At 39.8% G+C, this 13,158-nt stretch overlaps 2 protein-coding genes across 2 annotated transcripts; both read left to right on the forward strand.

Moving 5' to 3' along the window:
- The first annotated feature begins 1,663 nt into the window (after nucleotides 1-1,663).
- Nucleotides 1,664-2,900, forward strand: LOC148071244 (uncharacterized). Its single transcript, XM_087801784.1, has 2 exons — nucleotides 1,664-2,801; nucleotides 2,864-2,900. The coding sequence occupies exons 1-2, from the start codon at nucleotides 1,708-1,710 to the stop codon at nucleotides 2,898-2,900; spliced, it is 1,131 nt and encodes a 376-aa protein (XP_087657910.1). The 5' UTR covers nucleotides 1,664-1,707.
- On the forward strand, nucleotides 2,847-9,306 carry LOC148071245 (uncharacterized). Its single transcript, XM_087801368.1, has 8 exons — nucleotides 2,847-6,550; nucleotides 6,643-6,761; nucleotides 6,837-6,901; nucleotides 7,311-7,513; nucleotides 7,582-7,747; nucleotides 7,826-7,990; nucleotides 8,934-9,001; nucleotides 9,091-9,306. Exons 1-8 carry the CDS (start codon nucleotides 3,592-3,594, stop codon nucleotides 9,114-9,116), a joined length of 3,771 nt encoding a protein of 1,256 aa, XP_087657494.1. The 5' UTR covers nucleotides 2,847-3,591; the 3' UTR covers nucleotides 9,117-9,306.
- Nucleotides 9,307-13,158: the final 3,852 nt, after the last annotated feature.

The raw sequence follows: 13,158 nt of genomic DNA on the forward strand, positions 1-13,158 counted from the left end.
GAATTCACTTCTTTAACAAGTCAAACTTTCTCCAGCAGTTCACCGTCCACATTTTATTCAGCCACTACTGAGCAAAGTCAGACAACTACTGGACAGACAAAAGACACAACCACCGAACCAAACACAACTCCAAGTCCCTCAACTATTCTTGAAACATCTACCAATGCCATAGCTTCATCTACAGAACCTTCATCAACATCTGAAACAACTTCAACTCCAGCAGATACAACTGAATCAGCAAGTTCAACTTCCTCTTCAACAACCACAAATGAAATTAGTCAAACAACTGACTACGTGTCTGCAGAAACTACAAGCCAAAGCTTTCCCACTACAACCAGTGAATCTGCTTCAAGAACTCTTTCAACCACCTCAGAGCAAACATCCATGTCTGTCAATACTCATACAACTGATTTTACCTCTTTACCAAGTCAAACTTCCTCCAGCAGTTCACCGTCCATGTTTTATTCAGCCACTACTGAGGGAAGTCAGACAACTTCTGGACTGACGAAAGACACAACCACTGAACCAGACACAAGTCCAAGTTCCTCAACTATTCTTGAAACATCTACCAATGTCATAGCGTCATCTACAGAACCTTCATCAACATCCGAAATTACTCCAACCCCTGCAGATACAACTGAATCAACACAAATATTTAGCACTAGTGATGTTACCTCAAGTTCAACTTTATCAACGCTCACCACTAATACAATTAGTCCAACAACTGAGTACTCCTCTGAAAAAACTACAACCAGTGAATCTGCTTCAAGACCTCTTTCAACCACCTCAGAGCAAATATCCACGTCTGTCAATACTTCTACAACTGAATTCACTTCTTTACCAAGTCAAACTTTCTCCAGCAGTTCACCTTCTACATTTTATTCAGCCACTACTGAACAAAGTCAGACAACTTCTGGACTGACGAAAGACACAACCACCGAACCAAACACAACTCCAAGTCCATCAACCATTCTTCAAAGCTCTACCAACGCCATAGCTTCATCTACAGAACCTTCATCAACATCCAAAATTACTCCAACTCCTGCAGATACAACTGAATCAACACAAATATTTAGCACTAGTGATGTTACCTCAAGTTCAACTTTATCAACGCTCACCACTAATACAATTAGTCCAACAACTGAGTACTCCTCTGAAAAAACTACAACCAGTGAATCTGCTTCAAGTCCTCTTTCAACCACCTCAGAGCAAACATCCACGTCTGTCAATACTGCTACAACTGAATTCACTTCTTTACCAAGTCAAACTTTCTCCAGCAGTTCACCTTCTACATTTTATTCAGCCACTACTGAACAAAGTCAGACAACTTCTGGACTGACGAAAGACACAACCACCGAACCAAACACAACTCCAAGTCCATCAACCATTCTTCAAAGCTCTACCAACGCCATAGCTTCATCTACAGAACCTTCATCAACATCCAAAATTACTCCAACTCCTGCAGATACAACTGAATCAACACAAATATTTAGCACTAGTGATGTTACCTCAAGTTCAACTTTATCAACGCTCACCACTAATACAATTAGTCCAACAACTGAGTACTCCTCTGAAAAAACTACAACCAGTGAATCTGCTTCAAGTCCTCTTTCAACCACCTCAGAGCAAACATCCATGTCTGTCAATACTCATACAACTGATTTTACCTCTTTACCAAGTCAAACTTCCTCCAGCAGTTCACCGTCCATGTTTTATTCAGCCACTACTGAGGGAAGTCAGACAACTTCTGGACTGACGAAAGACACAACCACTGAACCAGACACAAGTCCAAGTTCCTCAACTATTCTTGAAACATCTACCAATGTCATAGCGTCATCTACAGAACCTTCATCAACATCCGAAATTACTCCAACCCCTGCAGATACAACTGAATCAACACAAATATTTAGCACTAGTGATGTTACCTCAAGTTCAACTTTATCAACGCTCACCACTAATACAATTAGTCCAACAACTGAGTACTCCTCTGAAAAAACTACAACCAGTGAATCTGCTTCAAGACCTCTTTCAACCACCTCAGAGCAAATATCCACGTCTGTCAATACTTCTACAACTGAATTCACTTCTTTACCAAGTCAAACTTTCTCCAGCAGTTCACCTTCTACATTTTATTCAGCCACTACTGAACAAAGTCAGACAACTTCTGGACTGACAAAAGACACAACCACCGAACCAAACACAACTCCAAGTCCATCAACCATTCTTCAAACCTCTACCAATGTCATATTCTCATCTACAGAACCTTCATCAACATCTGAAACAACTCCTACTCCTGCAGATACAACTGAGACAGCAAATTCAACTTCCTCTCCAACAACCACAAATGAAATTAGTCAAACAACTGACCTGTCTGCAGAAACTACAAGCCAAAGCTTTCCCACTACAACCAGTGAATCTGCTTCAAGTCCTCTTTCAACCACCTCAGAACAAACATCCACGTCTGTCAATACTCCTACAACTGAATTCACTTCTTTACCAAGTCAAACTTTCTCCAGCAGTTCACCTTCTACATTTTATTCAGCCACTACTGAACAAAGTCAGACAACTTCTGGACTGACGAAAGACACAACCACCGAACCAAACACAACTCCAAGTCCATCAACCATTCTTCAAAGCTCTACCAACGCCATAGCTTCATCTACAGAACCTTCATCAACATCCAAAATTACTCCAACTCCTGCAGATACAACTGAATCAACACAAATATTTAGCACTAGTGATGTTACCTCAAGTTCAACCTTATCAACGCTCACCACTAATACAATTAGTCCAACAACTGAGTACTCCTCTGAAAAAACTACAACCAGTGAATCTGCTTCAAGACCTCTTTCAACCACCTCAGAGCAAACATCCACGTCTGTCAATACTCCTACAACTGAATTTACTTCTTTGACGAGTCAAACTTTCTCCAGCAGTTCACCGTCCACATTTTATTCAGCCACTACTGAACAAAGTCAGACAACTTCTGGACTAACGAAAGACACAACCACCGAACCAAACACAACTCCAAGTCCATCAACCATTCTTCAAACCTCTACCAATGTCATATTCTCAACTACACAACCTTCATCAACATCTGAAACAACTTCAACTCCTGCAGATACAACTGAATCAGCAAGTTCAACTTCCTCTTCAACAACCACAAATGAAATTAGTCAAACAACTGAATACCTGTCTGCAGAAACTAAAAGTCCAACCTTGACGACTACAACCAGTGAATCTGCTTCAAGTCTTCTTTCAACCACCTCAGAGCAACCATACACGTCTGTCAATACCCCTACAACTGAATTTACCTCTTTACCAAGTCAAACTTTCTCCAGCCATTCACCGTCCACATTTTATTCAGCCACTACTGAGCAAAGTCAGACAACTTCTGGACAGACGAAAGACACAACCACTGAACCAAACACAACTCCAAGACCCTCAACTATTCTTGAAACATCTACCAATGCCATAGCTTCATCTACAGAACCTTCATCAACATCTGAAACAACTCCAACTCCTGCAGAAACAGCTGAATCAACACAAATATTTAGCACAAGTGACGTTACCTCAAGTTCAACTTCATCAATGCTCACCACTAATACAATTAGTCCAACAACTGAGTACTCCACTGAAAAAACTACAACCAGTGAATCTGCTTCAAAATCTCTCTCAACCACCTCAGAGCAAACATCCATGTCTGTCAATACTCCTACAACTGAATTTACCTCTTTACCAAGTCAAACTTTCTCCAGCAGTTCCCCGTCCACATTTTATTCAGCCACTACTGAGCAAAGTCAGACAACTTCTGGACAGACGAAATACACAACCACCGAACCAAACACAACTCCAAGTCCCTCAACTATTCTTGAAACATCTACAAATGCCATAGCTGCATCTACACAACCTTCATCAACATCTGAAATTACTCCAACTCCTGCAGATACAACTGAATCAGCAAGTTCAAGTCCTATTTCAACAACCACAAATAAAATTAGTCAAACAACTGAATACCTGTCTGCAGAAACTACAAGCCCAACCTTTATGACTACAACCAGTGAATCTGCTTCAAGACCTCTTTCAACCACCTCAGAGCAAACATCCACATCTGTCACTACTCTTATAACGGAATTCACTTCTTTAGCAAGTCAAACATTCTCTAGCAGTTCACCTTTTACATTTTATTCAGCCACTACTGAACCAGGTCAGACAACTTCTGTAGTAATGAGAGAAACAACTACTGAACCAGACACAACTCCAAGTCTTTCAACCATTCTTCAAACCTTTACCAAGTTCATATCCTTATCTACACAACCTTCATCAGCATCTGAAATAACTCCAACTCCTGCAGAAACAGCTGAATCAACACAAATATTTAGCACAAGTGATGTTACCTCAAGTTCAACTTCATCAACGCTCACCACTAATACAATAAGTCCAACAACTGAGTACTCCTCTGAAAAAACTACAACCAGTCAATCTTCTTCAAGTCCTCTTTCAACCACCTCAGAGCAAACATCCAGGCCTGTCAATACTCCTACAACTGAATTCACTTCTTTAACAAGTCAAACTTTCTCCAGCAGTTCACCGTCCACATTTTATTCAGCCACTACTGAGCAAAGTCAGACAACTTCTGGACAGACGAAAGACACAACCACCGAACCAAACACAACTCCAAATCCCTCCACTATTCTTGAAACATCTACCAATGCCATAGCTTCATCTACAGAACCTTCATCAACATCTGAAACAACTCCAACTCCTGCAGATACAACTGAATCAGCAAGTTCAACTCCCTCTTCAACAACCACAAATAAAATGAGTCAAACAACTGAATACCTGTCTGCAGAAACTACAAGCCCAACCTTTATGACTACAACCAGTGAATCTGCTTCAAGACCTCTTTCAACCACCTCAGAGCAAACATCCACATCTGTCACTACTCTTATAACGGAATTCACTTCTTTACCGAGTCAAACTTTCTCCAGCAGTTCACCGTCCATGTTTTATTCAGCCACTACTGTACAAAGTCAGACAACTTCTGAACTGAAGACAGACACAATTACAAAATCAAATACAACTCCTAGTCCATCAACCATTCTTCAAACCTCTACCAGTGTCATGTCCTCAACTACCAAACCTTCATCAACATCGGAACGAACTTCAATTTCTGCAGATACAACTAAATCAACACCAGTATTCAGCACAAGGGATGTTAGCGCAAGTTCAACTTCCTTTTTAAAGACCACAAATTCAATAAGTCAAACAACTGAATACTTGTCTGCAGAAACTACAAGCCCAACCTTTACAACTACAACCAGTAAATCTTCTTCAAGTCCTCTTTCAACCACCTCAGATAAAAAGGCCACATCAGTCAATACTTCTACACGACAAACTGAATTAACTTCTTTTACTACTGAAACTGTCCCCAGTTCACGCTCAATGATATATTCAACAACCGCTTTGCCAAGTAGGACAACTTCTGAACTGAAGACAGACACAATTACAAAACCAAATACAACTCCAAGTCCATCAACTATTTTTAAAACATCTACCAATGTCATGTCCTCAACTACACAACCTTCATTAACATCGAAAAGAACTTCAACTTCTGCAGATACAACTAAATCAACACCAGTATTCAGCACAAGGGATGTTAGTGCAAGTTCAACTTCCTTTTCAAAGACCACAAATGAAATTAGTCAAACAACTGAATACCTGTCTCAAGAAACTACAAGCCCAACCTTTAAAACTACAACCAGTAAATCTGCTTCAAGTCCTCTTTCAACCACCTCAGATAAAAAGGCCACATCTGTCAATACTCCTTTACAACAAACTGAATTAACTTCTTTTACTACTGAAACTCTCTCCAGTTCACCCTCAACGTTATATTCAACCAATTCTGCGCCAAGTAAGACAACTTCTGAACTGAAGACAGACACAACTACAAAACCAAATACAACTCCAAGTCCATCAACTATTCTTAAAACATCTATCAATGTCATATCCTCAACTACACAACCTTCATCAACATTGGAACGAACTTCAACTTCTGCAGATACAACTAAATCAACACCAGTATTCAGCACAAGGGATGTTAGCGCAAGTTCAACTTCCTTTTTAAAGACCACAAATTCAATTAGTCAAACAACTGAATACCTGTCTACAGGAACGTCAAGCCCAATCTTTACAACTAAAACGAGTGAATTTGCTTCAAGTCCTCTCTCAACCACCTCAGATAAAAAGGTCACATCTATCAATACTGATACAGCCAAAACTAAATTCTCTTCTTTCACTACTCAAAGCAGTTCACCCTCTACATTACACTCAACCACTGAGCCTAGTCAGACAACTTCTGTGCTCATGACAAAACCAACTTTTCCAAGTGCAGCATCTACAGCCCCTCAGTGTAAGGAGGAGGACTGTCGATGTATTGTTGGTGTATGCAGGTTCAACCAGAAACTAGGTCGATGCGACTGTGATTGCCATGATGCAGCATTTGGAGACTTGTGCCATTATGGAGACAACAGCATGTCTGCTATTCTTGGTAAGAATGCTTTTTTCTATGTTCTTAAATCAACTTAAAATGTGTTTCACATTTAACCTGAGAATGAATAAGACGCGTTTTCTCTGTAACAGACGCTGGAGCAGTCCGACGAGCAAATATTACTTTTAGAATTGATACACTATTTTTGGAGGACTTTAATGATATCAGTTCAACTCAATCAGTACAATTCACCAACACATTGCTAAAGGAGGTAGGTCGTTTCATCTTTAATATATTGTTTCAAATTCATTTTGTCACATTGTTTTAATAAATTGTCACGTTCTAGCTTCAAGTCCTGTGCAAAGAAGCGGATGAACTTGCCTTTAATCAAGTCGATGTCATCAAGTTGTCGTAAGTACATATATATTCATACATAAACAGTATGTCGCTTTAACTTTCGCTTTATCCATACAAATATATTCCTGTAGCATTTTAAATATCATCAACAGTCTAACTCAATTGCACTAATTTAGCTGGCAGGTTGCAATATTGTTCCAAAACTTGTTTTGAGATTGCAATGCAGGTCTAGTCCAACCTTTAATTCAGAAAACTACAAAATGTAATCATTTATACCTGATAAAAAGGCAGATTTCAGTGAAATCATTTCTTCGGGTAATTTAAAAACTCAGTAAACGCATCAACTATTAGAAAAACACTCAATATTGATATACGTTTCAAGCATCCCCACTGAAAGAGGCTTTGCTGGTACAAAACAAACAAATGTCATAATATTTAAATTACATTTTTTCTGTCATTCCAGGCCTGGAAGTGTTGTGACAGAGAGTGTAGCGGAGTATCAATATCTGAACAACCTCACACATATCCAATACCTTAACACAGAGCTTGTTGAGGTGCTGAACAACATCTTGAATGATTCAAGTAACCTCCAAAGGATTTCCGAGGATTTTGGCGGTGCCAGCGTGCAGTTAAAACTCCTCACGTTTGAGAGCCCTGTGATCAATAGTGAGTACTTGTCATAACTGAGAATATTTTGTACATTAATACTTGAGTATCTCTTTTTCTCAATACAGATATCACAGACCTCCTGCCTTTCGTAAACTGCTCTCGGTTCGTTAATTACACGGCAGAGCTTCTCAATGGACGATGGCAGTGTGCTGGTCATTGCAAAACAAACCCGGATTACTGTCACGGAAACGGGGAATGTTTGAATCATGTCTCAGAAGGGCCGATTTGTAGGTAAGGCAAAGCATCAATCTGGCTGTTTGTTAAATCAACAGTGAACACAGTGTTGATTTCGATTGCATTCGATTGCAGGTGCTACAAGACCAATACCAAGGAGTACTACGGACTACGCTGCGATAAGTTCCGTTGGGGATCTGGTTTCTACGCCGCTCTTTTTGGGTCTTTGGCAGCATTGATCTTGATCGTGACCATTATAGTGGTCATTGTCATTGTCAGAGCAAATCGTAGCAGGGTTTGGTATGTAGCATTGATCCATTGGTAGCTTTATCATTTTGACGTAAGAAGAGATGCACCAGACTACCGTCAACCTTAGAATTCCTATACAATGGAATTGTAAGGGCCCTGGACGTACAATAGTGTATTCAGGACAATGGATGAAGAGATAGTCTTGTTTGCTGAAGGGTTAGCCTTTGTTGCGTCCATTTCAGGTTCTCCAGGGACAGCTATTGAAACTCCATTGGGAAAACGATGACATTTAATGTCCTCAAGTTACCATTAATCCTCTCTTATAAGAGCTTCCTTCAGGTTGAACAACAGGAACTGACGGAAACACATTCTTAACCCCTCTGCATTATTGTCCAGTGAGGCAGTTATGCCTTGTTCTTCTGGATGCGTTTCTCAAGGAAAGAAAAAACAAGGAAACAGATGTGATTAAAATGATAGTGCTGAGGTCTGGTAAATCAGTAACAAATCAGTGTTAACAAAAATAACTGTAGGGGCAGGTTAAAATAATTAAGTTAATCATAGACCAAATTAGATTAACGTATGGAAACTAAGAAACAAAATAAAACCTTCCCGATATTGAAATTAGATACAAGGTTATAGGTTATAACCCCTTAAACACATAGACGGTTGGTTAAGATTTGTTTCATAAAATCAAATATTGGGTTTAGTGCAGTTTTGGTGTGGTATCTGATTTATAATGATCCACCTAAGGTCCACCCACTTTTTCCTTCCTTATAATGGCCCAGGCTTGCGGATACGAATGACATCAAATGGTTAAGGAACACTGGGTTCGAGCAACAATGTGTTAAAGATATTTTTTAATAGAATCATTGACATGCTTTTGACAGAAGTCATATAAATAGAACTGCCATGTGACCTGGCAATTTCAAACAGTTTATAATATGATATGTTATTATTTGAATGGATGTACTGAATATCTTTTATTATTATTCAGGAAAATTCCACAGTTCCTGAATGGACAGTCAAACTTTGAGGAAGAGTTTTTTGATTTCTCTCATCAAGGTAAAGCTTTATTATGGTTTTATTTTTTCCTTGTAATGTTTCATTCTAATGTGAGTAAATCATCAATCATTATTTTTATGTGTCTCCAGTTCAAGCCAGGTGGTCAAGGTTGTGACCTGATAACCAACAAGCCGGACCCAACCTGATAACTTTCTTTGTACATATTAAACAACACACTTTTTTTTTTAGCGGTTTTGAACAAAAACTTTGTCCTAAGTGAATGTTTCTGTCTCTAAATTATATATGTATTTGTATATTATATTTTAAAACTCTGAAATAAAGCTTATGTCTATGACATCACAGCATCTTGTTGTTTGTCTCCGTCTAAAAAATATGCAACACTAACTAAACTGTACATATCATCATTATATTTGGCACGAACTTCCAAAGAAAATATGTTTTATCTTTTTTTTAATTAGTTATGACATTGTGATTAACTGCACTGTTCACTCTGCCACTCACAAGACATGTCATTTCTCCAGATTAAACCAACCATACCTCTTCTTTAAAAAAACTTTCCAAATAAGGCTGACAACATTTTTCAGCTGATTTAGATGACTAGTTTGTGAAACATGTGTTGAGGCGTTAACATTGCCTTACTTAAGTGTTTGCTGGACGATCAATTATTTGGTCTACTGTTGTTTAATAAAATAAATAATTCTGGGAATAAGCCTGTATGCCTGTTTCATTTGAATTGCTTAAAATAGCTAAACTGTGATCACTAGTCATTCATTCCTCTCCTTTCTAGAGCATATCTCCATTTCTCAAGATTTTCCTCCACCTGCTCTCATCACAGATCACAATGTCATCTGCAAACATCATAGTCCATGGAGATTCCTGTCTCACATCATCTTCAGTCTTTCCATCAACACCTCAAACCAGAAGGGACTCAGAGCCGAACCCTGATGTAGTCCCACCTCTACCTTCAACTTCTCTGTCACACCTACAGCACACCTCACCGCTGTCTCACAGTTGGCATGTCCTGCACCAGTCTAACATACATGTCCTGCACCAGTCTAACATACATGTCCTGCACCAGTCCAACATACATGTCCTGCACCAGTCCAACATACATGTCCTGCACCAGTCCAACATACATGTCCTGCACCTGTCTCACATACATGTCCTGTACCAGTCTGACATACATGTCTTGCACCAGTCTAACATACATGTCCTGCACCAGTCCAACATACATGTCCTGCACCAGTCTAACATACATGTCCTGCACCAGTCTAACATACATGTCCTGCACCAGTCCAACATACATGTCCTGCACCAGTCTAACATACATGTCCTGCACCAGTCTAACATACATGTCCTGCACCAGTCTAACATACATGTCCTGCACCAGTCTAACATACTTCTCTGCCACTCCAGACTTCCTCATACAGTACCATAGTTCCTCTCTCAGCACCCTGTCATAGGCTTTTTCCAGATCTACAAAGGCAAAATGCAGCTCCCTCTGACCTTCGCTGTATTTCTCTACCAACATTCTTAAAGCACGCTTTGTGACCCTGGTCTCGAAAAGCGCTATATAAATAAATATTACTTACTTACTTACTTACTTACATACGGCATCTGTAGTACTCGTTCTAGGCATGAAACCATACTGTTGCTCACAAATGCTGACTTCTGCTCTCAGTCTAGTTTACACTACTCTTTCCCATAACTTCATTGTATGGCTCATCACCTCTTCTAACCCTTTGCTCTCTTTCATTTTCCTCATCCATTAGCTCTTTAAAGTACTCTTTCCATCTTCCTATTACTTCTGTGGCACCTGTCACAACACATGTCCCTCTCTGTCCTTAATCACACGAACCTGCTGCACGTCTTTCCCATCTCTATCTCCCTGTTTTGCCAACCTGTATAAATCATTCTCTCCCTCCTTTTTTCCAACCTAGCATACAAGTCATCATACGCCCTTTGTTTGGCCTTTGCCACCTCTACCTTTACCCTGTGCTGCATCTCCCTGTACTCCGGTCTGCTCTATTCAGTCTTCTCAGTGTTCCACTTTTTCTTTGCTAACCTCCTTCTCTTTACATACTCCTGCTCTTCCCCATTCCACCGTCACCACAAGACTACACACCAAGTACCCTCCTACCTGTAGTTCTCCCTGACCACCCAGATTCTTTCTCAATTCCTCCCTAAAAACCATAGAACAAACCTGTCTTTTCAGCTTCCACCACTTTGTCCTGCCTTGTCCTCTTCGTCTTCCTTGTCACCAGATTCATCCTGCCAACCACCATCCTATGCTGACCTGCTACACTCTCACCCACCACTTCTTTGTAGTCACTGATCTCCTTTAGATTACATCATTTATACAAGATGTAGTCTACCTGTGTGCTTCTACCTCCACTCTTATAAGTTACCCTATGCTCATGCTTCATCTTCAAAACATATTCACTACAGCCATTTCCATCCTTTTTGCAAAGTCTACCACCATCTGTTCCTCTGTGTTCTGTACTGGATACCAAACCTGCCCATCACTCCTTCATCACCTCTATTTCCTGCACCAATATGTCCATTGAAGTCTGCACCAATTACCACTCTCTCACCTCTGGGGATATTCTGCATCACTTCATCTACCTCAGCCTAGAATGTTTCATTCTCCTGCTCTTTACGAAAAAGGGCAGAGCAGACTCTACCTGCTCTGGAGGCTGACGTCCTTTGGAATTCCAGGGCCACTCCTGAAGTCTTTTTAAGACTTAGCTGTGGCTTTTTCCACCTTCTATGGCGTGGTCTGTTGGGGGAGCAGCATCACAGCAGCAGAGAAACTTATAAGGAAGCTATGTCCAAGGACGCCCCCTGGAGTCCGCGGAGGAGGTGTCCAGGAGAAGAATACTATCCAACCTGGCCTCCATGAGGAAAAATGACTCACACTTTTTTTGTGTGCTTGCTTATTGTATTTTTTCTTACTAAACTTAGATTTCCCCTTGTGGAACTAATCCATCCATCCATCCATCCATCCACTCATCCATCCATCCATCCATCCACCCGTCCATCTAATTCACATCCCACCTGCGGGTCAGAGCCACTAATAACATTGAACATCACACCTTCAATTTCAAGCTTCAGACTCAACAGTCTATCTGTCACCCTTTTCACTTCTAGGACATTCCTAACAAACTTCTCTTTCAGGATAACCCTTACTCAATGTTCTCTTTCTATCAATACCCTGGTACTACAACTTAAAACCTGCAACTAAGCTTCTTGCCTTGCTACCTTTCCACCTGGTCCCCTGGACAGACAGTATATCATCACACAGTAACACCTTCCTTCTCTGCATCATGTCAATCAACTCGGTTATCGGACCAATGGCAGTCGTTGTTAACCCGGGCCTCAACAGATCCGGTATTGAAGTCATGGTTGACATTGCTATTAACCGTGGTTAAGCCTTGGTTAATGTCATCACGTTTATGGTGGAGAAGCTCAGGAAAGCGATGAATAAGTCGTGCTTCAATAACAAATTGAGGTTTAGAAATAAGAGGAAGTTCAACTTTAACTTAAGATGACAGGTAAATCAAAACAATGTATGCGTAACGTGTTAGGAAAATCCATGCATGCATGGGTAAAACAGTAATTCTTGATGTTTTGGTGAAGGATCTGCAGCTCAGATAACGTCAATGTCGCCTGTATAGGTTCATTTTATTTATTTATGTAATTATTTTTTCCCCACTAGATGGCAGCATTTGCTTAATTGCTCTTTTGTGTCAGACGTAACTGTGTATCAAATTTGTCAAACGGTCAATCATGAAAGAATATATATCTATAGATATAGATATAGAGCTATATTTATAGATATATATATTCTTTCATATATCTATAGATATATACCTATTTATAATAATCATAAGCATCGTTTTTAAATTGTGCTTCAGCAATCTCCACACCAAATCAACTTTAATGATTTATTTAAAACACAAAATCATATCCAGTGATACTGTTAAAGTTAAAGAACACGAATCAGAAAACTATACTATCCATACAGACACACTGTCCTGTCTAAAATTTAACCATGCTGCCCTTAAGTCTGAGTTAAATATTAACAAATCTCTCCACATCTCCGAGCCAATGGCAGCTGACGCAAACACCTAAGGTAGGTTGGAAATTATAACTTATATACAGTACTTAAATACTAGTATTGTGTGTTGTGGTAG

Source organism: Callionymus lyra, chromosome 10 (genome assembly GCF_982586985.1).
Source record: "Callionymus lyra chromosome 10, fCalLyr1.hap1.1, whole genome shotgun sequence".
Taxonomy (NCBI): domain Eukaryota; kingdom Metazoa; phylum Chordata; class Actinopteri; order Syngnathiformes; family Callionymidae; genus Callionymus; species Callionymus lyra.